The 27,508-nt window shown below is 34.9% G+C and overlaps 1 protein-coding gene across 7 annotated transcripts in view; it reads left to right on the plus strand.

Moving 5' to 3' along the window:
• Window positions 1-27,508, plus strand: part of LOC106871658 (uncharacterized) — a 312,970-nt gene that overhangs the window by 87,827 nt on the left and 197,635 nt on the right. For 6 of the 7 annotated variants that reach the window (XM_089351062.1, XM_089351064.1, XM_089351066.1 and 3 more), the window contains one exon: window positions 26,410-26,991. The exons of the other annotated variant lie outside the window; for it this stretch is intronic. In XM_089351062.1, the coding sequence (XP_089207188.1) occupies window positions 26,410-26,991 (582 nt within the window). The remainder of the gene's footprint in view (window positions 1-26,409; window positions 26,992-27,508) is intronic. 7 annotated transcript variants of the gene reach the window in all.

The raw sequence follows: 27,508 nt of genomic DNA on the forward strand, positions 1-27,508 counted from the left end.
GCTATATATACAACGCACAGAAGGTGGCAGGGGTCTTATACAGCTGGAAAACTATTATAAAATAACCACCATAGGACTGCAAAAATACCTACTTCAGAAGCAAGGAAAACTAAAACAAATAGCCACAAAACACAAGCAAAATAAAAAACTGTTTTCAGTATTTAAGGAAGCTGACAAATACAAACAAGAAATCATACTACCTAACAAATACGAAGAAGAAGAAGAAGAAGAAGAAGAAGAAGAAACAATAAAAGCTATAAAACAAATGAAATCCAAACTAAAACTAGAACAGCAACGGACCATGATAAAACGATGGCAAGAAAAGCCCCTACATGGTAAATACTGGGCTAAACTAAATGCAAAAGAAATAGACAGAGAAAAATCCCAGCAATGGTTGAGAAGCTCAGGACTCAAAGCAGAGACTGAATGAATTTTAATTGCTGCATATGACCAAAGCCTCCCCACCAGAAATTACCAAAAACATATAATGAAAAGAAACATAACAAGTAACTGTAGAATATGTGGAGATGGACAAGAAACAATAAATCATATTATATCTGGCTGCCCAGTCCTGGCTAAGAAGGAATATATTCACAGACACGACAGAACTGGGACCTATATACACTGGAAGCTATGCTAACACTATGGAATAACAACAGAAAAAAGATGGTATAAACACACGCCAGAAAAGGTCACAGAAAATGAGAAAGCAAGCATACTCTGGGATATGCCAATACACACAGATAGAGAAATTAAGGCAAATAGACCAGATAAAAAAAAATGCTTTCTAATTGACGTATCAATACCAGCAGATGACAACGTTTCCCTAAAAGAAATGGAAAAACTTTCAAAATACAAAGACCTGGAAATAGAGGTAACTCGAACGTGGAATCTAAAAACAGAAACAATTCCTATCATAGTAGGTGCCTTAGGTATAATAAAAAATATTCAGATAAATACATAACAAAAACACCAGGACTTACAAATATATATAACATACAGAAAATTGCACTACTGGGCACTACACACATCCTACGCAAAACACTTTCAATACAGTAACCACAAGAGCATCATAGCAAACCACAGCACATACCCAAGGCGCACAGAGCTACGCTTGGTAGTGAAGTGAAAGCACGTTGTAAAAATAAAACTACTGAACAATAATAATAATAATAATAATAATAATAATAATAATAATAATAATAATAATAATAATAATAATAATAATGATAATAATAATAATAATAATAATAATAATAATAATAATAATAATAATGATAATAATAATAATAATAATAAACAGACACGACAGAGCTGGGACCTATATACACTGGAAGCTATGCCAACACTATGGAATAACAACAGAAAATAGATGGTATAAACACACGCCAGAAAAGGTCACAGAAAACGAGAAAGCAAGCATACTCTGGGATATGCCAATACACACAGATAGAGAAATTAAGGCAAATAGACCAGATATAGTTGTCAAAGATCATGAAGAAAAAAAATGCTTTCTAATTGACGTATCAATACCAGCAGATGACAACGTTTCTCTAAAAGAAATGGAAAAACTTTCAAAATACAAAGACCTGGAAATAGAGATAACTCGAATGTGGAATCTAAAAACAGAAACAATTCCTATCATAGTAGGTGCCTTAGGTATAATAAAAAAATATTCAGACAAATACATAACAAAAATACCAGGACTTACAAATATATATAACATACAGAAAATTGCACTACTGGGTACTGCACACATTCTACGCAAAACACTTTCAATACAGTAAACATAAGAGCACCACAGCAAACCACAGCACATACCCAAGGCGCACAGAGCTGCGTTCGGTAGTGAAGTGAAAGCACGTTATAAAAATAAAACTACTGAACAATAATAATAATAATAATAACAGCACCGGGCTGAATAACAACATGGATGTGCTACACCGGGCTCCCTATACAAAAACAAATCTAATCCAATAACATCGATGGAATTAGGCAAAAGAACCGGTGGAAGATTTGAAGGAAGCGGTCTTTTAACGAAGATAATTTAAAAAAAATATTTTTTATTCTTAAAAAATGAAATTTTACTGCCATACAAAGCACAGGTCCTCCTATGCACGATGTCTCAGTGAAACACGTGCGATAACACACGCAAAACCAACACCGGAAAGTTTACAAACTATATAAAAAAGAAATGGAACAAAATAGTAAGTACATATATTGAATAACTACGCATACACTCGAACGTGTACACAATGATATATACGTTTTGATACCCATAGAACTACACATGCATCTTAATGTTTACACAACTACGTGAAAATCACAGGACACACTCACGCATACGAAAACACATATCACACACGAAGCAAAACCAAAACTTTTTTTTTTCTTTATTTTCATTTTGTGAACAAACACAGACAGTGAACCATTCATAAGTTTAAAACGCCACACACACACACACACAAATACACTATGCCCGGAGATAAATCTATCAACAAAAAAATACAGATGAATACCGATCTGCTAGCCTTTAAAAATGTTTACATGCTGAGAACTCGGTGACGGTGTTGTCTCAAAAAACTGACCCTAAACAGACAAATTCGTCCTCTAATGTCAACGCCAAAGCTCGTCATACCTCAATGATAACAAAGCAGATCACAAACCAGATTGGTCGTCGACCGAATCACAAAGGGCCACTTACTCGATATAGATCTGCTAGCCTTAAGAAGCTACGTCACGAGAGCTCGGAGACGGTGTCTCAAAAAATTTACCCTAAACAGACAGATCCGTCCCCTAGCGTCAACGTCGAAGCTTGTTATGCCTCACTGTTAATAAAACAAAATACAAACCGGAATGGTCATCGACCGTATTATAAAGGACCACTTACTCGGATAATGAACCAGATCCGAGACGAAAAATCTGCTACAGGAGCTGGAAGTACCCCACAACCGGAATATTCCAACAAATGGCCATCCATGCTCGTCATCAAATAACCAAAAGAAAAAGAATGAAAAATGGTCTAGGGAAGATAATAAAGAAGTTCTTACAGCCTTCTACCATGCCATATATTTCCCTACAGATAAATCTAATACTGTACAAACCTACTTAAACTGGAGACAGAAACACCTTGAAGTAAGACCCTACATAGACAGTAACAAACTTGCCAACGTCAGAAGAAGCATTATGAAAAAAAAAAATTACTAACTGAAATAGAGATTGACCAAATTAAACTAGCAGTAAGGGATAAAAAGAATGAAACTGCAGCTAAAGAAGATAGTACAGAGGAAATAATTATAAACCAACCCAAGGCTGATGAAAATACAGTAATGATTGAAAGAGTTAAGGTAACTGATAGGCAAAGTGAAATACTCTCTGAACCAACCATTAACACTAAGGCAGGTGAAAATCAAATAGATGAAGTAAGTCATACAGAAATCGACGCAACAGAACTACATGATCTAAAAAATCAAATCATGATTGAATGGTTGAAAATTAAAGAAACCAGTATGAATGAACGCGACACTCTCCCCAAAATTCGCAATTCTAACCAAAACCTGAAAATAATTGGTAAAATCCGCCTTGCACTTAAGGATATAATTTCAGCTAATGATGTTGATATTACAGATCTCAACCACCTGTACTATGCATCCGCAAGAATCTCAACGATTCTATGTGGTGAAAAGATTAGAAAAAGACAACACTCCCACAAAAAGCCTTCTTGGCAAGAACGCATTCAACACCAAATTAAGCTGCTTAGATCTGACATAGAATGTTTGAAAAACCTTAAATTTGACAAGAGTATCAAACCTACAAAAACCCAAAAACTAAAGAAAAAATATAATATGAAAACCATAGTTGACATTGATACCACCATAGAAACCATCAAGCAAAAGGTACGTGCTAAAGCTGCCCGTATAGTAAGGTATGAAAAGCGAGCGTGTTAGATTCTTCCGAGATAATAACATGTTCAAAAATAACCCCAAAAATTTCTACAGGAAGATAGGGAAAACAACAGTAACAATAAAGTCTGTCCCATCAAAAGAAGTGCAAGCATTTTGGAATAAAATCTGGGCAGAAGATAAAACACACAATGAAAAGGCCGCTTGGATTGATAGAATATCTACAGACCTAGACTCCTTAGAGGAGCAGAAGTGGGAGGGGGTCAAGGTAGAAGATATAAGATCTGCTCTCAGGAGGTCAAGCAAATGGAAGTCTCCAGGAAAGGATAAAATTCCTAACTTCTGGTTGAATGCCTTCCCAGAGAGCCATGAACTGCTAACAAAACTTTACAACGATGTTTTGCAAAATCCTAGATTGATGCCCTCTTGGCTAGTTAATGGTTTAACATTCCTGCTTCCAAAAAATGAGGAAACAAACGAACCAAAAAATTATCGACCCATAACCTGCTTAACGACAATGTATAAGACGCTAACATCTGTCCTAACCGAGTACACCTATAGTTTTTTAATAGAAAGTAGCATATTCCCTTATGAGCAAAAGGGATGTAAACGTGGATCTTATGGTTGTAAAGATCAACTACTCATCAATAAGATGATCTTAGAAGATTGTCACAAGCGCCAGAAAAACTTGTCAATAGCCTGGATAGACTATAAAAAGGCCTTTGATAGCCTACCACATAGCTGGATTAGGAAATGTCTGGAAATGTATAAAATAGTTCCTACTCTGCGTAACGTTTTATCTGTATGAGGTCATGGAGAACCACACTGACGTTGAACAATGACAATGAATCTCTAAATGCTGGAGATGTAAGAATTTCATGTGGCATTTTCCAGGGTGACTCACTATCACCACTCCTCTTCTATCTAGCCCTAATACCGCTCTCAAAAATTGCTCAATGATGCACAGTATGGTTATAAAATATTTGATAAAAATATAAATCATCTCATTTACATGGATGATTTAAAGCTCTTTGCAAAAAATGACCAACAACTCAAAGGCCTACTAGCGATTGTTAAACAATTCAGTGATGACATCAGGATGCAATTTGGCCTTGATAAATGTGCAAAAGCTACCTTTATCAAAGGAAAAATGACAAAAACATCTAATGTGAACCTTGACCAGCAAAATGTCATAAAAGAGTTAGAACCAGCGGAGAGCTACAAATACCTAGGGGTAATTGAAGGGGACAATATCAAGCATTCAGTGATGAGGGAAAGGATTAGAAGAGAATGTTATCGCAGGGTGAGAGCAATACTGAAGACAGAGCTGAACGCGAGAAACAGGATCGAAGAGATCAATGCTCTAGCCATACCAGTCGTGACTTACAGTTTCAATATCGTTAACTGGTCAATTACTGAAATATGTAATGTTGACAGAAAAATACGAAAACTGTTGACAATGCATAGACTGCACCACCCTAAGGCAGATATAGAACGTCTTTATCTGCCAAGAAAAGAGGGAGGCCGAGGACTTCTACAGCTGGCATTATCAATGAAGGTAGCCACAATTGGCCTAGACACCTATCTGAAAAACTCTGAGGACTGGATGCTAAAACTTGTCTTAAAACATGAAAGCAAGAAAGCATCTTACTCAGTAACAAAACAGGCAAAGGAATATCTAAGTGAATTCCAATTGCAACAAATTCAAGAATTAGACGAACTAGAAACACCTGCAGAAAAAGCTAAGCGCTTAAAAACCCGTGCTAAAATTGCTGCCTTAGATATTATGACTGAAAAATGGCATGGAAAACCTCTCAATGGCAAATACTCAAAGAGAGCGAATAATGCAGATATTGACAAAGCCCTTACCCATCAATGGCTAATGGCCTCTGACTTGAAATCAGAAACAGAGGGGTTTATCATAGCAGCCCAAGATCAATGCCTACCTACAAAGAACTACCAGGCCAACATATTAAAGAACGGCAGCTCCCCATTATGTCGTATATGCCAACAACAAAATGAGACCATCGATCATGTTGTCTCTATGTGCAGTCTGCTTGCGCCTACAGAGTATCTCAACAGGCATGATAGAGCTGCACAATATATTCACTGGGAAATATGCAAAAACCTGGACTTGCCCCATGATAAAAACTGGTGGGAACACAAACCACCCCAGTACTTGAAAATGATCACATTGCACTCCTCTGGAACTTCACCATTCAAACTGACAGAAAGATAGACGCAAATAGGCCAGACATCATACTGAAAGACTTCAGACAAAAATCATGCCTCCTCATTGATATGACTGTCCCAATCGATATAAACGTATCTGTCAAGACCTACCAAAAACTGAGCAAATATAAAGATCTTGAAATAGAAATTAACAAAATGTGGAATCTGAAGACGAAAACAATGCCTATTGTTATAGGTGCCCTGGGAATGACAGCGAAACGGGCTGATTACTACCTAGCTCAGATACCAGGAAACCCCAAAATGGCTGAAGTTCAAAAGATAGTGCTTATGGGAACTGCCCATATCCTACGTAAAATACTGTCTATGTGATCTCAAATTTTAAAGCAAACACATAATTTTCTTATGGTTTCTTAAACATTCACTTGAACAAAACTGTACAAATCCAAATATATGGTACCCTAGGCATAACACCTACATGAACTAACTTGTTGTCTCTTGAGGTCTCTGGGTGAGACTTGGATCCAACTTGTACAAATGCAAAACAAAAGTCAAACATAAAATAATAATAATAATAATTGTTATTATTATCATCATTGAGTGAGAGAGCAGTGCATGCCATCAAAGTGACACTGAGGTCAAATATATGAAGCCCATTATACCCATCATGACTACCCGTCTGATAACGGCACACCAGGCACATGCATCACAACCATATATGCGCGACATGGTGATTCATATCAAGATAGACAGTGCATGACCTCGCAGGTGGGGCCCAGTTAGAATTTTCTTCAGGTCGAGTAGCCCATTCTGCTCAAAAGGTCCCTGAATAAGGTTTGTTTAAGGATGTTGACAATCACCTGTCGTGTGACAATCACCGGTTGTCCACATCCACATCGACATTCACATCGACAACCGGTGATTGTCACACGCTGATGACGGGTAAATACCAAGAAACTCGGGTTCGTGTGTATCACGTCAGGTTGGAGATGGGAAGGATGGCTTCCCTTTGCAAATACTGATAGGGCATAGAAAGTGTGTCAATAGACAACTGGAGGAGGTTTCTTCCTGGAGCTACATGCTACAGTAGCATCCACCCATAAGGGTTAGCCACATTTAAGTGACAAATATACTTCACAATGTCGTGCAGCTACTATTTATTTATACCTCGCTCAGAGATTTATTATAGAATAACACAAACTAAAACTAGAGAAATCCAAACTAAAACTAGAGAAATCCAAACTAAAACTAGAGAAATCCAAACTAAAACTAAGAAATCCAAACTAAAACTAAGAAATCCAAACTAAAACTAAGAAATCCAAACTAAAACTAGAACAGCAACGGACCTAAGAAATCCAAACTAAAACTAGAACAGCAACGGACCGAAATCCAAACTAAAACTAGAACAGCAACGGATAAGAGATCCAAACTAAAACTAGAACAACAACGGACCTGAAATCCAAACTAAAACTAGAACAGCAACGGACCATGATAAAACGATGGCAAGAAAAGCCCCTACATGGTAAATACTGGGCTAAACTAAATGCAAAAGAAATAGACAGAGAAAAATCCCAGCAATGGTTGAGAAGCTCAGGACTCAAAGCAGAGACTGAATGATTTTTAATTGCTGCACATGACCAAAGCCTCCTCACCAGAAATTACCAAAAACATATAATGAAAAGAAACATAACAAGTAACTGTAGAATATGTGGAGATGGACAAGAAACAATAAATCATATTATATCTGGCTGCCCAGTCCTGGCTAAGAAGGAATATATTCACAGACACGACAGAACTGGGACCTATATACACTGGAAGCTATGCCAACACTATGGAATAGCAACAGAAAAAAGATGGTATAAACACACGCCAGAAAAGGTCACAGAAAACGAGAAAGCAAGCATACTCTGGGATATGCCAATACACACAGATAGAGAAATTAAGGCCAATAGACCAGATATAGTTGTCAAAGATCATGAAGAAAAAAAATGCTTTCTAATTGATGTATCAATACCAGCAGATGACAACGTTTCTCTAAAAGAAATGGAAAAACTTTCAAAATACAAAGACCTGGAAATAGAGGTAACTCGAACGTGGAATCTAAAAACAGAAACAATTCCTATTATAGTAGGTGCCTTAGGTATAATAAAAAAATATTCAGACAAATACATAACAAAAACACCAGGACTTACAAATATATATAACATACAGAAAATTGCACTACTGGGCACAGCACACATCCTACGCAAAACACTTTCAATACAGTAACCATAAGAGCACCACAGCAAACCACAGCACATACCCAAGGCGCACAGAGCTGCGCTCGGTAGTGAAGTGAAAGTACGTTATAAAAATAAAACTACTGAACAATAATAATAATAATAATTATAATAGAAATGGCGTGGTTGGGGATAACAGTAATAATAATAATACTGAAAATAATAATAATAACACCAACAATAATAACAACAACAACAACAATAATAATAACAACAACAACAATAATAATAATGACAATAATAATAATAACAGCAACAATGGAAGTGTAAATAACAATAATAAAATACTAACATTAATGATCACAATAGTATCAGCAATAATAACATTATTGGGATCAACAATAGCCACAAAACTATTAATATAATAACTGCCAACCCCAATAACATAAACCCTACACAGCCACACAGAACATGTGATTCTAGAATAAGTAATAATTGTGTATTTAATAATAACTGCATTAGAAAGGAGGAAGTATATCAATGTATAGTAAGTACACAATATGACAGCAAGGTATATGTGGGTGCGACAAAAAACAATATGAAAGAGAGACTTAATTATCATAACTATACATTTAGAAACAGAAATAAGAGAAATTCTACAGGGTTAAGCAGCTATATATGGAAACTTAAGGATGGGGTAAAAAACTATAATTTAAATTGGAAAATATTAACAACAGCACCTGGGTATAATACTAAAAATAGAAAATGTATGTTGTGTATTAATGAAATTTTCTTTATAATTGGGTCTAAAATTCCGCTTATTAACAACTTTAAGGAACGCAACGTTTCCTGTCTTCATAAAATTGGGTATATCTTTTCCAAATACCACTAGAATAGAGTCAAGTCCCTATATTAATTTTTTTATTAACTTTTACTATCCTACCTACTAATAGTTAACCTTGGATTATTTGTTTTTTTATTTGTATACATTTTTTATTTGTATTGTGGACCTTTATCTCAAGCCATCAATAGAAAACATATCGCTTACACACATATATATATATATATGTTTGAGTATAATGATTATAATTATATAAAAGGAAAAGTACGAACTACTACAGTAATCCTCCCTTCTCAACAAATGAAATATGTATGTATTATGGGTATGTTTGTACGTAAATATATGTATGTATGTATGTATATATATATATATATATATATATATATATATATATATATATATATATATATATATATATATATGTGTGTGTGTGTGTGTGTGTGTGTGTGTGTGTGTGTGTGTGTGTATGTGTATGTGTGTGTGTGTGTGTGTGTGTGTGTATGTGTGTGTATGTATATTTCTGTGCATTCCTCATTTATATACCTTTTCATTCCTACATAACTACAATAATCTTAAGATAGATTGATCATTTAAATTCCACTATTATTTCTCTTTTGATAATTTTTTCTTTCCTCTGTTTATACTTTATCTAATAGGAATAATATAATACACCTAATAATAATAATAATAATAATTGATTCCTTTGTATGCATATACATATAAATGTATAGATATGTATTTATGAATATTTATGCATATGCATGTATATGTAAAAGTGTATATATATGTATGTATTTATATTTATGACTTAACCTTATGAATTTTCTAAACTCTCTGACGAAGCCCAGAGGCACACCCAAGTACCTTAATGTCATCTACCAAATGCTTCAGTTCACTGAAGGGATGGAAGTAAAGTGGTGTACCATGACCTCTTGGCTGAAACAGCTGTAAGATACTATTCTACTTCCTATGCTCTACGTTACGTATTTTAATAATTACTGGTATTTTTATATTTTTATATATTATATATGTAAAGCATAATATGTTATACATGTATGTATACTGTTATAATTGTTGTTTTAAAAAATAAATAAATAGATATAATATAATGTCTAAAAGTTGATGAATACCACCTCTTCATCTCCATTTTCTTATTGCTGTATAAATTTAGGGTAAAACAACTTTGTATCCTCACCCATTTATTACATTCAGTAATGTAATTGCCATGCAATGAAAAAACACTTGTGTATTAATAATTGGGTATTCTACCAGCTGTATAAGGATAGACATAATCCCTTAGTTGGTTGGATTCAAAACCGCTAACTCTCTTGGAATTATATATATATATATATATATATATATATATATATATATATATATATATATATATATATATATATATATAGAGAGAGAGAGAGAGAGAGAGAGATAATAATAAATGGAGCAAAACGCATGTCAATAAAACTTCCTTTAATTCCTACACATGTTTCAAAATAAATGAGACCTCTTTCACAAAGAAGAAAGAGCTGTTGGGGTTCCTCATATATTTCTCTTCAGGGAGTTCATAATAAAACATGTAATAGCAAGACAAAAACGAAATGATGGGGTAACTTACGAACAGAGATGTTACATGGTCAGTGACCGTTAGAAGGTTTTCTAACGGTCACTGACCCTGTAACATCTCTGCTGGTAAGTTACCCTATCATTTCGTTTTTGTCTTGCTATTACATGTTTTATTATGAACTCCCCGAAGAGAAATATATGAGGAACCCCAACAGATCTTTCTTCTTTGTGAAAGAGCTCTCGTTTATTTTGAAACATGTGTAGGAATTAAAGGAACTTTTATTGACATGTGTTTTGCTCCATTTATTATTATCCATATCTTCTCAAAATGTATCACTTTAACTTGGTATCTCTACCTGTAAAACGGCTGTGATATCTTGTTTTTTAGTGTAATTTTGCTACCTCTGGTAACTATTAACGTATTAAAATTATCGAAAGTTTTAATAACTGAGATAATATTAATATATACATAAACTAATATATATATATATATATAAAGTGTAGTATATTGCCACTTAAGTGTGGCTGACCCCTAGGGGTGGATGTTACTGTTGCTTTTAGCCCCAGGAGGACATCTCCTCCAGCTGGCTTATCGACACACGACTGTGTCCTGTTTGCCAAGGGAAGTTATCCCTCTCACCACGATCTGCAGCACGAACGGATCCGGATTTCAGGGTTATTTCCCTTCGTCGGCGTTCGATAGCTACTGACCTTGGTGAGAGAGACAAAAACCTGGCAATCTTATATCTACTTTTCCAGTGAAATTCTTCACTGATATCGAAAAGGTGAAAACAAGCAATGTTAATTCTCTAAATGAAGTAGTAACAGTAACTGCACGATAAAGTGTAGTATATTGCCACTTAAGTGTGGCTGACCCCTAGGGGTGGATGTTACTGTTGCTTTTAGCCCCAGGAGGACATCTCCTCCAGCTGGCTTATCGACACACGACTGTGTCCTGTTTGCCAAGGGAAGTTATCCCTCTCACCACGATCTGCAGCACGAACGGATCCGGATTTCAGGGTTATTTCCCTTCGTCGGCGTTCGATAGCTACTGACCTTGGTGAGAGAGACAAAAACCTGGCAATCTTATATCTACTTTTCCAGTGAAATTCTTCACTGATATCGAAAAGGTGAAAACAAGCAATGTTAATTCTCTAAATGAAGTATTAATACTGTTAATACTTCATTTAGAGAATTAACATTGCTTGTTTTCACCTTTTCGATATCAGTGAAGAATTTCACTGGAAAAGTAGATATAAGATTGCCAGGTTTTTGTCTCTCTCACCAAGGTCAGTAGCTATCGAACGCCGACGAAGGGAAATAACCCTGAAATCCGGATCCGTTCGTGCTGCAGATCGTGGTGAGAGGGATAACTTCCCTTGGCAAACAGGACACAGTCGTGTGTCGATAAGCCAGCTGGAGGAGATGTCCTCCTGGGGCTAAAAGCAACAGTAACATCCACCCCTAGGGGTCAGCCACACTTAAGTGGCAATATACTACACTTTATCGTGCAGTTACTGTTAATACTTCATTTAGAGAATTAACATTGCTTATATATATATATATATATATATATATATATATATATATATATATATATATATATATATATATATATATATATATATATTCGTAATTCTCAAGCTAGCTTTAAATTTGATAGCTATTTAATGCTATTTGACCTGTTGAACCGCCTGTATTACTGCTATTAATACCATCATTTAAAAATATTTACCGTCGATGATATTAAAAGCAGTGACATCTTCGAGCGTAAACACTCGAATACTTTTTGCTTATATATATATATATATATATATATATATATATATATATATATATATATATATATATATATATATAAGCAAAAAGTATTCGAGTGTTTACGCTCGAAGATGTCACTGCTTTTAATATCATCTACGGTAAATATTTTTAAATGATGGTATTAATAGCAGTAATACAGGCGGTTCAACAGGTCAAATAGCATTAAATAGCTATCAAATTTAAAGCTAGCATGAGAATTACGAATGCGGAAAACAACATCGACCTGTTTAGAAATAGGAGCTAAATACCTAATACAATCGCCGGAAGGCATCAGATAACAGAAAAACAACAGTAGGCAAGGAAACGGATAAAGAATCAAGACATTAAAAAAGCATACCTTCAAATAATATGCCCTCCAGGTACTCATATACCATGGTTTCGGATTCTGGCCCGAAGGCCTTAACATCAGTATGAGTGACTGGCAAAAATTCTAACTCCGTCACGTTATAAATCAGCCTGTGTTATGGCTAGTTTTGCGCCGAGCCAATCCACATAGTGCAAAATGTATATAAGCAAAAAGCATTCGAGTGTTTATGCTCGAAGTAAGATGTCACTACTTTTAATATCATCTAGGGAAAATATTTTTAAATGATGATATTAACAACAGTAATATTGGCGGTTCAACAGGTCAAATAGCATTAATAGTCATAAAATTTAAAGTTAGCACGAGGCATAAGAATGCGGAAAACAACATTGACCTGTTTAGAAATAGGAGCTAAATTCCTAATACAACCGCCGGAAGGCACCAAATAACAATATGTATATAGATGCATAGGATGGAGAGTCGCTGAAGAAGTCACAGGATGTGTGACGAAAGCTTTCCAGACAAAGGACTTAAAATAATTATGTAAATATAATTTCCACACAGAAAGAGAATTTGTTTTACATTTCGAGCTTGTGCTCTTTGTCAAACAGACTAAGGAAAGCAAAAGGTCCGTGTACAGGAGTGATGTTAATGATGGATAAAGGAAATGAGTTAGTTAATAGATGATTTCAGGGTAGAACAGTGTTAGTAGATGAGGGGCAGAAATGTCGGACATGCGGAAAAAAGCAGAACTGGTGTGTGTGTATGTGTGTGTGTATGTTTGTGTGTGTGTGTGTGTATGCGTGTGTGCTATTTCATGCATATGTATCTATGTGGGTGAGATAGCATGTATGCGAAAGTGTCTGAGCTGGAAGTCCATCTGTACGTCCATGTGTAAGTGTATGTAAGTGTATACCTTAGATTAGGATGGAAAAAGTTGATAGGGAGGGATTAGAGGAGATATAAACGATTGTTGATGGAATTAGGAGAGAATGTGCCACGTATGAAAATAATTTAATGTTCATTATGTACACAAGTGAAGAGAGGTCGATGGTGTTGGAGTAATCAGAAGACAGAGAAGTGGTAGTGAAAGTGATATGGTGAGTCGCAAGTTTAAGGTGGTCGGGGGTGTTGTGTCGTATGTGAAGTTGGTGGTCTTTGAAGCGCCATCTGCCAAGTGTCGACAAGTTTCACCTGTCTACAAATCATTTCAAAGAATTGACACCTGATGCAGTATACAATATTTCTTGAATCACCAGTGAAGTAGTTAGCCAGTTGGAAGGTAGATATAGGCCTGGATAAAGTCGGAATGTTGACATAAAAGAAGAGTTGTTACTACAGGATCAAGAACTGGCAGAGGTTCTAGGTTGGGTTTGACTAGGGAGAGAAGGAAATTCTGGCCAAAAGATTGCAAAGTTTACCAAGTAGGTATAGAAGAAGGATTGGATGTGGCTTCAAGGAAGATTGGAGGCTTAACTAGATCAGAGTGGAAGGAATGGCGATTACAGAGAATTAAAGAGGGCGAGTGGCCGGGGAAAAGGGGAGCAAGAAATGCATTTGGTGGGTAGGCGAGTGCGGTGTAGTTGATGGCTTAGGCTTGGCAACAGTAGGTTGCGAGGAAGAAGTGGATTTGCTAGACGGAAATGGAAACTGCGTGGAAGTCCGTTGTATATATGTTATGTATTTAGGTATGAATGTATGAATGTATATGTATATATATATATATATATATATATATATATATATATATATATATATATATATATATATATATATATATATATATATATATATATATATATATATATATATATATATATATATATATACATATATAGAATAATAAGGTAGTCAGAATGTTTGATGATTATATATATGTTTTTATTTATTTACATCTTATTTACATTTTTAGCGCTTTCTTCCGTTATCGGTTTTTTCGAAAAATGCTTCAAATTTAGATTTCTTGGTCTATTTATAAAGAATTTTCTGGGGCTTGCCAAGCAAGAGAGAAGAAAAAAGTTTTTGAGAAGGAGGAGGAGGTAAAGAGGTGTGGTTTTTGTATGATCAACAGGAGTGGTTCACTAACTATCAAAAGAATTATGGGGATAAATCCACAATGAAAACAAAACCACCACAAGAAAAAAGTACAGGAAAATCGAAAAATAACACAAACACCGACTTCAGAGGATTGAAACAAGAATATCGAACCACCAGACACCCAAAAACATATGCGGACATGACCTCCGACTCATCTCAAATACAGATTAGAAACCCGTGCTCAACAACACCAAACCTTCATACTACGATGAATACACGCACAAAATATAAGCAACAACCGTCAACCAAATATTCTAGATGGAAGAACACATGAGAAGTAAGACAAGCAAAATACAGACAACCACTAACCCATAATACTGGACGACCTAGATGGATGAACACATGCGACGAAAGACAAGTGAGGAACAAACAACACAGAGACTATAATATAAAAAAATCATAATGAAAACTGAAGAAACCCACGATATATGACCACCAATCCTACACGGCCCAACAAACGTAGATGGGAAGAAGACGACTACTAAGAACAACGAAAGATATACAGACAACATGAACCGTTCCCTCAATCACAAGGAAACTTGAACCACAGGAATAGAAATTGGAGACGTCATGACACAACCCCATTTTTAGGCAGAAAATACTACAACCGCGCTCCGGACCCAATACAACAGAAGTTCCTAATGAACCCACAAAACACATGGACCCTAAAATTATGAATTTATCAAATAGAGACCTCAACGAAAATGAAATGCGTCTCTTACTAAAAGGTTTCAAATTTACACCCACTCCGAATCTCATAGAACTAAAAACCGATACTGAGAACTTCAACCGTCACCTCGACAACAAGAAAGTAGAGGAGGAATAAATTGTAAGAATAAAATCTCATTTCACCTCTTACAAGGGTCGCGATAAACACCTAGATACATATATAAAAACAATTTCCAAATTCCCTCTCAGTAACCATAAATGCAAACAGAAACTTCATGAAGGAGAAAAGGAAGCTTTAGAAAGACTAAAGAACGACAATTCAATCATCCTCAAAGAAGCCGACAAGGGTGGGGCGATAGTAATCATGGACATAGACTACTACAAAGACACAATACTAGAAATTTTAACAGATCAAACATACTATAAGGAAGAATCAAGACACCTGGAAAAACAACACTGACAAAAATCAGAACATTAATCAACGAATACCAGGACTCCTTCACAGATAAAAAAAAAGGACTACCTATGCAACTCCATAATCAAAGAGAACAATTTCTACGGATTGCCCAAAATCCACAAAAGTTCTCAGATACAGAGGGCCATAAATGAACGGAGGAGTCAATACGTAAAAGTACAAAGACCCACAGACCTCAAAATGAGATCGATAGTTACTGGGCCGTAAGCCCCAATACAACAACTGAGTCGCTTCTTCGACATACTCCTCAAACCCATTATTACCCAGCTATATATAGGATGACATGAACTTTCTCAAACACATCCCAACTACTATCCTAGAAGGTACTATACTTGCAAGTTTTGACGTCACTAACCTCTATACCAACGCACTGCATACCTTAGGCCTGGAAGCGGTCAAACACTGGGTAGAGAAACACAGAAGCTGTATAGATGAACGTTTCAGTACTAGAAGAAAATGCCTTCAGATTTGATAATAAGATATACCGACAGTTAAGGGCACTGCAATGGTTACGAAATTTGCACCATCATATGCTAACCTAGTCATGGGTTACCTAGAAGGTAGACTTTACGAGGAAGTAGGAGAAACCTTTGATTACGACTTCAAAGAAAACACCGTGAAGAAGTGGAAGCGCTACTTCGATGACTGCTTCATTTTTTGGGATAGACCAAAGAAAGACCTACAGATCCCTTAACACACTGCACCCATCTATCAAATTCACAACAGAAACCAGCTACAATGAACTACCTAGACATTCACATCAAAATACACAACTCCACTATCACAACAGACATATTTTACAAAAAACAGACAGACACCAATATTTAAATTTCTACTCTTGCCACCCCTTACATATCAAAAGGAACATCCCATACAGTATGGCAAAACACATCTGCACCATAGTAACTGACCCACAAATACGCCAAATTAGACTTGATGAACTCAAAAGCTTCTCACAAGAACAAAATTACCCTGTGAAACTTCTAAATAAGGAATCTCGAAAGCAATGAAATTAGACATCACACAACCTAGGACTCCAAGAGAAAAAAAGCAAGGAACTTACTATCCCACTAATTAACACAGACAACCTTGGAATAACCAATATTTTCCACGTTATACACTCAAACCTACCAATATACTTACAGAGACCAAAAATGAGAAAACTGATAGACAAAAGCAACCTGCGAAATAGTAAACGCCAGGAAAAAAAAAACTTTAAAAAAACAACTAAAAAGAGCAAAAATTCGCATCAGAGAATTAAACAGAATTCTCCGCAAAGGAATGTGGAGACAGAAGATGTGGAATATGCAACAACAACAATAACTACAAATATATAGCCACATAAAATTTATGAGTGGATTCTTATTCAAAGTAAATGCAAATATGGACTGCAAGATACAAAACCTCATACACTGCATTATTTGCCGCAAATGCAAGGAGAATTATAATGGTGAAATCAATAATTCCCTTTGCCAACATGGAAGAATTCACAGACAGCACGTCCGAGAAGAGGAGCTACGGAAAATTCCACTGAGCAAACATTTGGAAATATGTGGAGAAAGAAAATTCAAAATCTTCCCCTTCTACAAATGCTCAAGGAATGACACAGACCTCCGAAAAACAATGGAACTACACTTCATAAAGAAGTTCGCACCAAAATTAAAAGCTTGAAGAAAAGAAACATTTGGAAATATGCGAAGGAAAATTCAAAGTTCCGAAAGATAACGTAACTTTACTTCACAAAAAAAGTCGTCAATAAAAATTAACATAATGATATTTTTTTTGAAATTTCACCTGTGAAAATTCTATATGAATATATATATTATATATATATACACACACACACACATACACACACACACACACACACACATATATATAATACATATATATATAGAATATATATATATATATAGAAAATATATGAGGGTGTGTATGCTTGCGTGTGTGTGTTTATCCTCTTCCCTCCGTTTAACAAGGATGTGGAGTGGAGTGAAAGTGTTTGAAGAGGCCCGGATGACGCAAACAGGGCTCAAGAGCTATTTAAGGAAAAATGTAAAGATCGAGAAGGTGAATGACAAGGACTTTTTTGTGTGCACAGTCTGTGACAGACCATGCCTGTCTTTGGCTGGCCTCAAATCTCACCTGCGAACCCATGGAAAACAAACTTCAACCAGCTATTCTGATTATATGTCTGTGCACACGTTTGAATGTGGTGTGTGCCAGAGGGTTTGCAAATCCAATGGGAGTCTTAAAAGACATGTTAGGATCCACAATGAGCAGAACTTACTTGCAGGTATTGGTAGTGTAAATCAGAGGTCCAATCTGTGTGGGTGTTTTTTCAAAACACTGTCTGGTTTAAAAGCCACATCAGACGCCATGAAAGGGCTAAGGTGTAGGTGCAGGAGATGGTCAAACTCTGTGTAAGGAGTAGACAACCACCATATATATATATATATATATATATATATATATACACAACACACACACACACACATACACACACATATTTGTATATACACGTGAGTGTGTGTGTTTGTTGGTGTGTATGCTTGTGTGTGTGTTTATCCTCCTCCCTCTGTTTAACAACCAGTGTTGGTTTGTTAATGTCCCCTTAACTTAGCGGTTCGGAAAAAGACGATAGAATAAGTACCAGATATAAAAAATAAGTACTGAGCTCGATTTGTTCCACTAAAACCCTTTCAAGGTTGTGACTCCAGTATGGCCACAATCTGAAACGAATGAAAGATAAAAGTTAATGATTTGGTTCTATTTAACATAAAATTTCATGAGTTTCGGCTACAAAGGGAAGAAAAGGCGTAGATGATTTGGTGTGAGAGTGTTCGGATTAGAAGTAGGAATTGATCAGTTTGTAAGAGACGGCTGTGGGGAAAATGTGAAATACAAAGTGGAATAGGAAAAGTTAAGAAAAAGCAGAAACGAGTCGAGTGGCTCGTTGGTAAGTGAGGTCGCGCCAACACAATCGTTGTTGTAGTGACTGTATAACTCTGGGGTGAAACTGGTAAATTTTAATCGTTTTTGAATCCAGACAAGACTGAAACGAGATAAGCAGATTCTGTGGCACTGAGGGCACTGAAAATAACACCCAACAACAGCTGCAGGCGGTTGATGACGACGTCTCCTCCTACCTTCATGCAGTCTCCTACGTTCGGTTTCAAAGCGTTCTCACACGCGGACACCCATGCCTTCCGATTAACAGCCAGGAACTCCAAGCGATTGGGAGGGAAACCGCATAAAATGAGAGACTGCTTGAGATGATCATGTAAACCAAGTTTTGGATGTATGTGAGGCCTACTTCCAGTTTCTATCTCGCTGAAGAGGACCATCTTCGGGAGGCAGTTACCCGGCATCCGAGTCACATAACCAACTCAGCGGAGAAGAGGACGAAGGATTCAGGCTTCAATGCTGCAAATCCTAGCCCTCAGGAAGATTGATCCATAGCATTGTCAATTTAATACGGCGTAACAAATTTAATAGAATCCATGTTAAATATTTGGTGGTGTAAACATTTCATTTATCTATCACAGCAAGTTTAAAATTGTATATTTATTAAAATTCTATGCATTTTAAAGTATCGAAAAGAAAAGAAAAAGAAACAGTACTTTGTACCGTACCACCTACGCTGTGACTGATAAATATGATCAGGAGAGAACTACTGATCTTGTCGTCACGAACATAGTGTGACATATAATGATTTATTGTGTAGGCAACTAAACTTATCTTTTTATTAATTTATCTACGAGTTAGATTTACCCTTCATTTTTTGCCAAGAAATAAAAATCTGTGGTATTGAGGTTTCGCATTGAGGTTAATGTAAAGTTCAATATATATATATATATATATATATATATATATATATATATATATATGTATGTATGTATGTATGTATGTATGTATGTATATGTGTATATCCTCATATATATATATATGTATGCGTGTATATATATACATATATGTATATATATATATATATATATATATATATATACAGAGAGAGAGAGAGAGAGAGAGAGAGAGAGAGAGAGAGAGAGAGAGAGAGAGAGAGAGAGAGAATGTTAGAGATGCAACCAAGAAAAGTTGTACTCATTTGTCATCATCCAGGATGATGAAGTGAGGTGAGACTTACTTCTGAATATAGGGCGAAATATTAATGAACAGCATTTGTTGCTTTTTGAGTTTTGATATTGGTAAAAACAGATAGAAAATTAAAAGGAACAAAGTTAAGTTAGCCTAGTTGGCAGCTTTCATTGGAGAAGTTGAGGTGGGTAGTGGGGAGAATGTATGTGTAGTTGTGTGTAGGATATGTCAACCTCTGTGGTAGATGTGATGATGCCCTTCTTTATAGTGATGTTAGAGTATAGAGTGGTCATTGGTAAAAGATGAGAAATTTGTGACGCTGAGAAGAATGGGTTGCTCCTCGGCACTGTAGTTAGTCCATCTGGAGGTCAATGATTTACAACAGAGTGCATGAGATTTAACGCTGTCTGGGCAGGAACAGAAATAATGAACTGAGAGAGAAGTCACGGGATTATGTTAAGCCTTCCTAGACAATATATATATATATATATCTTATTTTTTATTTCTATTTCATTTTTATTTTTATTTTTTTACTTTATATTTGTGTTGAATTTTTGTGAATCTCTGAAGAGGCCTAGCGAATCATACATGTACCCCCATTTCAGCATTTCATCTGCTAATTACTCCGGCACGCAGGAGCTATTGAGATAGAATGGGGCATGCCAAAGCTAGGCCGAAACAGCTGTAAGTTTCTGTATATTCTCAAATTGCTAATGTACTTTATATTTGTAACATTGATTGTTAATATGACATGGTATGTCATAAGCATTTGTATATTGTGGTTTTTGTCATTTTAGTTACAAAATAAATTAATTAATTCAACGGAATACACTGTCTGCAAGTCGATGGATACCGCATCCATTTTCTTATTGCTATATAAATTTAGTGTAAAATAACCCCCCTTTTACTCGCACCCACTTATCACACTTGGTATAACACTAGTGTAACAATAATTGGGTACCCTCCCAGCAGTATATTGGATAGATACTATCCCTTAGTGGGTTGAATCCTCAATCCCTAACTCTCTTGCATTATATATATATATATATCTCAATATAATTTAGAGAAGAACCACTATTATACAATTCAAACAATGAAAGAACCCCAATGACACTATCCAGAAAAAAATGCACTATAAAAATACTAATCTAAAAATTCAATAAAGCATAAAATGTAAATAGTAGTCAATTGATAAAGCATAAAAGGTAAATAGCAATACCTTTTATGCTATTATATTGGTATACATATTATACTGATATATATATAAATTATATTGATATACATATATTATATATTGCTATTACTAAATTGAATATTCCTGTACGTTTGGAATGATATATTCCCTAATATATATATATATATATATATATATATATATATATATATATATATATATATATATATATATATATATATATATATATATATATATATATATATATATATATATATATATATATATATATATATACATATATATATATCATCATCATCATCATCATCGTTTAACGTCCGCTTTCCATGCTAGCATGGGTTGGACGATTTGACTGAGGACTGGTGAAACCGGATGGCAACACCAGGCTCCAGTCTGATTTGGCAGAGTTTCTACAGCTGGATGCCCTTCATATATATATATATATATATATATATATATATATATAGAGAGAGAGAGAGAGAGAGAGAGAATGTTAGAGATGCAACCAAGAAAAGTTGTACCCATTTGTCATGATCCAGGATGATGAAGTGAGGTGAGATTTATTTCTGAATATAGGGCGAAATATTAATGAACAGCATCTATTGCTTTTTGAGTTTTGATATTGGTAAAAACAGGAAGAAAATTAAAACCCTTTCAAACCCATCTGTAAGTATCTGGCATAAATTTCTAGAATCTAATAGGTAATTTTGTCAAAGTATATCACGACCACTAACAATAACATCAGTAACAACGGAGCAACCCAGCAGCTTCCATAACAGAAATTCCCAAAATATAGAAGAGTAAAATACAAGGGAAATAATTCTACACAATCAGATTCAAGGAACATAACTCTTCAGCAGCAAGTGAGGATAACTCTCTTTCAAAACAAAAAAACAAAAATAAAAAAAAACAAAACATTACACATATTCATTAGCTACAAACGTAATATTTAGGGTGGTAGATGGGATTTGCGGTGTTTTCCGCTTAAAACAGATAAATATACATACACCTTCATTTTGCGTATGCACATACACAAATATTTATGTATACTCATCCGTTTATGTATACGTATACAAATACATTTACGTATATGCGGATACCTTAATGTAAACACACATGTATGCATACATATATCTATATATATACTCATCCATTTATGTATACAAATGCAAATACGTTTTATGTTATCACATATACATTTATGTAAATACTCGTGCATGCACGCATACATTCATGTATTTGAATATATGTATATCTCTGCACATATGTGCGCGTGTGTGTATGTATATACATACCTACTTCTATAAAATTTATTAATTAATGAGGGTAGAAATTGATATTAATCAATTAAAACCAAAATAAAAGGAATGACCAGCAAAAGTGGACTCCTATATGCTAGAAATAGATGCCGAATCATCTAACCACGAAGAAAAATATATGTTCTCAGTAAAAATTCAGCAACACAACAGACTGTAAAAGGGCAAGACAAATGAAAAAATACTAAATAAAAAACTAGGTTAATCGTTTTTTTATTTAGTGTTTTTTCATTTGTCTTGCCCTTTTACAGTCTGTTGTGTCGCTGAATTTTTACTGAGAACATATATTTTTCTTTGTGGTTAGATGATTCGGCATCTATTTCTAGCATATAGGAGTCCATTTTTGCTGGTCATTCCTCTTATTTTTGTACCTACTTCTATGTATATTTACATATACGTGTACAAACATTCATTTATGTGTGTATGCATATATATATATATATATATATATATATATCTTTATGTATGTATGTATGTATATATATATATATATATATATATATATATATATATATATATATATATATATATGAATGTATGTATATATATATATATATATATATATATATATATATATATATATATATATATATATATATATATATATATGTATGTATATATATGTATGTTATATATAGTCACATTGAGGAAGTTAAATCCACATTAGGGATAATATAATCCAAAATATCCCATTGGTTAATCACTATCATCTAATGCGAAAGTCACTGCGATATGTTAGGGATTATTGTAGTAATACATTTTATTAATATTGAAGGAAAGAAAATGGAGAAAAAATAGATGTATAAATAATTTATTTGTATGGCATCCTTCAAAAGAAAAATGCCAGCCTTAGTTTTATAAGCTCATAATAACCCTGAAGAAGTTCTACCCCATAGTGTTAGAGAATGATACCTTTCTTAGCATTTAACCAAATGCTTAGAATTCCATATCAACTAGAGGATATCACTCAAACATATATGTAATTTTTTTCACATTCTTGAGCTTTACAACTTATAATTTATTTGTATTGTTATGTTTTTAAAAAATTCTAACATTTTTATATCATACAAATAGATTATTCATACATCCATTTTTTCTCCATTTCCTTTCCTTCTATTTATATATATGTATACACACACGCACACACACACACACACACACACACATCTCAATCCTATAGCGCAACACATTTGACTAATGTCTTCTACCATAGCATGTGATTGACCAAAACCTTGTCAGTAGCATTTGGTAAATTGAAACTGTGTGGAAGCCCGTTCCTTGGATTATAGACTTATTCTGAGGTCCTGTTCAACAACATCACATAGTATATGGGTACTGTTAGTGAAGTCCAAGCTGTCTTTGTTGTGAGGACAAATTTCTCTGTTTTTTCACCCATCATTGTGATCCCTAAATGATTCTCAGCCCCTCGTCTTAGATCAACCCAACATTTCGACTGGTGTCGTCTTCGACGGTCATCAAGTGTCGTAGTAGCTGAATATATTTGGAATAGGATTGTGGAGAAGTGCATCAGTGCTTTTAATTTAGGAATACAGTTTCCTAATTCTAAAACACACCGATACAATGCACTTATCAAGGAATTGCACATTTGATGATAATCAGAAATAAAAAGGTTTATGACTAACGATAAGATTTATTAGTCAGAAGTTTTAATATTATACTCATGTTGTTTTTACACATCATTGTGAAGTGGAACCACTAAGTCTCATAACTGGTCACTTCATTCTCATCTACATGAACTATATAAAATATTCCGAGGGCAAAATTGAGTAATATTAGTTTACATCATTTGGTTTTTTTTTGGATAAGATGGAATGGGGAAAGACATTATTTAGTATTGTAGCGATGTATGATTAGTACAGAATGTGAAAAACCGTAAGAGCTGGCAGAAGAAAGAAAATATGTCTGAAAAGCTGAATAAATGGAAGAAAAAGTTTGCACACACACGCACACACACACACACACACACACACACACACACACACACATGCAATAACAAAGAATGATTATCAATTATATAATAAATTATATAATCAAATTGCGTTACAAGAAATACGTATACACTCATGAACACCACATACACACACGCACACAAACACGCGCGCACATACGCGCGCGCACCCCCCCCCCCCACACACACAAAACAGAGTTTCGGATCTCGTGTGATGCTTGATCACTAGCTTTAATATTCTGACAATGCCTCCTGAAAAAGTCATGACCATTACAGCGTCTCTTCTGCATTACATAAGACATGACATCACTGTTTACCAGTTTCGTCTCCTCAAAATAACAGAATTATATATTTGATATTTTGTTTTATATGCCTTATGTACGGCTCATTAACCCTTGCTATAGTTGTATCGAGTGCACTAATAATATAGGCATCAATACCACAACTGCCACTTACCTCTATACATACTTTAATTACTTAATAATTAAAATCTGTCATTAGAAGTTATTTATATCAGTAATTTTATGATACGAGTGGAAAAAGAAATCGATTTATTTTTTATTTATTACTACATCGCAGATCTATAGGAGACAAGACATAGTAGATTGTGTGATTTTCCTCTTAATGTTGACAAGACAAAGGAAGTATTTAAATTGGGAAATAGAAGGCAGCAGACAGAAACCATAATTAAAAACAAAATATCTATAATTTATCTCCTAACCAAAAACGAAACCTCCAAGTTGTTGTTCAACCTGCCAGAAATGACAGCTAATTATCCCGAAAGTTACCATCTTAGTATCTAAGAAAATTGGGGAATGTAGTCGTTATAGGTACACTACTTGAAAAGACGAGATGATAGGACCGGAATATCTTTGATTATAGATTTGTTCGATTAGGACTGGCCTAGGATTACACAAGAGCAGCAGCAGAACAACAACAAAACCAGCAACTACATTTTAAAATATTTATTACCTCCGTCTTAGCTAAGGCGGAGGTATTGTTTTCAGTCGTGTTTGTTTGTTTGTTTGTATGTCCGTGGACAAGATATCTCAAGAAACGCTGAATGGATTCGGATGAAATTTTCAGGGATGTTTGGCCTCATGACGGGGACGAACTGATTAGAATTTGGGATCGATCCGGTACCCAACAAGGATTCTGGATTATTTGTTATATTTACTTTACTTTACCAGAAGTATTACGAGATATTCTCATTTTAAAAATCATCTCCGGCTAATCGTTGAGAGGACGTTGGTGTTGCTTTGGCGGAGGTTTGCGCTCTCTGAGTGCTTTTGTTGTTGTTATAGTTATTTTGTTGATTTTGTTTAGCCTTAGGATTATCCTGATAAAATTGACTTATAAGGTAAGACATTTGTACAGCGACTATGCAGTCTTTTATTTTCAGACTATATGTAGGAGTACATTAGTCAGTGTGTCCTCCCTTGCCTAAAACAGTAAGATGTCGTTCCAAAGAGATCTGACTGTTGTGTCTAAGAAGTCGATCGACTATCTGAAACCACATTCGTTACTCAATTTCCTCTTGAGCCATCTCACGTTATTCATATTAAAAAAAGTATGAACATCACATCTCTTCAATTCTCTTCCACAGAAAATCTGTGTTTTTAATTGTGTTTTAAAGTTAGTTTATCTTCACTAAGATAAACTAACTTTATTTGTTAGTTGAAAAATAAGTTTCATATATTTTCTTTTGTTTTCGTTTTCTTTCTCAAATATGTTCTGTGATATTTGGCAGGGTCGGCAGAATGGCAAGAATATATCCGGCAAGAACTGCAAAGGGAGTTAGAGGCAAAAGTAAGGGCAATTCTGAAGACTCCACCCATTGAACGTCTGCAGAAACTTCGCGAAAAAATCCAGCAGCAGAAGAAAGACAGCAAACCAAATGTGATGCAATTCAACGACAAACTTTTGATACACTGGATCAGCTCCAAAGAACAACAGGAAAAAGAAGAGCGGGAACAACAACAAAAACAAGAGGGTCTTCACAGAAATCAGCAGTTAATGACAAAACAAAGAACTTTACCATCTTTCACTTACAACATTCCTCCTTTATTTCAACCGTTCGTGAAGAACCAACACTCAGTCACTGGATATCGGCGGTACTTCGATGCTGAATGTAACATCCCGGAACCAATTATGGATCGTCTGTATCGCAATCTGGAACCACCAAATACTTTTCGACCCGTAGAAAATTTCTGTAAACTACAAAATGAGTTTGGATTCAAATGGCCAGATTCTCTCGGTCCTTTATTGCCGACGGTCAAGTTCCAGAATGGTACGAAGCATCTATCTGAACCCCTGTCCAACTACTTAGCAGGTTAGAAGAGTTTCTTGCTTCTCTTTCTTTATATTTCTTAATTTTCTTTTTTTTATTTACAAAGATGGAGTTGTAGAAACAATAGACTGCCTGCCTTAATTTATGGCAACATTTAGTTAAATTCTGAGATCAAATACTGCCGAGGGCCTCATGCTACTTTTCATCACTTCACGATCGATAAGAGATAATCAATTGTATTTTGATGTCGATTCGATCTATAATACACCTTTCTTACAAATTTGTGATCAGTATTCGGTTTGGTAATTTTTATTAGGTCGATCTATGCTATTTAGTTATTTGTTAACATTATTAAAATTGAAATTTATTGCAAACACACAGTGGTTTCTATATCATTCTAAGTTATTAGATGTGTCTTCAGTTAAAATTACTGGTTGTCCCATAGACAGTTAGTCAATCATTCAAACTATTTTTGTCTATTGAGAACCTTGTTTTCGGCTATTAAAAATTATAGAATATTTTGAAAGTTACCAGATTTTGTTTTAGACAAAACATTAAG

The sequence above is a fragment of the Octopus bimaculoides genome, chromosome 4, assembly GCF_046866305.1.
Source record: "Octopus bimaculoides isolate indiv1 chromosome 4, ASM4686630v1, whole genome shotgun sequence".
In the NCBI taxonomy this organism is placed as follows: Eukaryota; Metazoa; Mollusca; class Cephalopoda; order Octopoda; family Octopodidae; genus Octopus; species Octopus bimaculoides.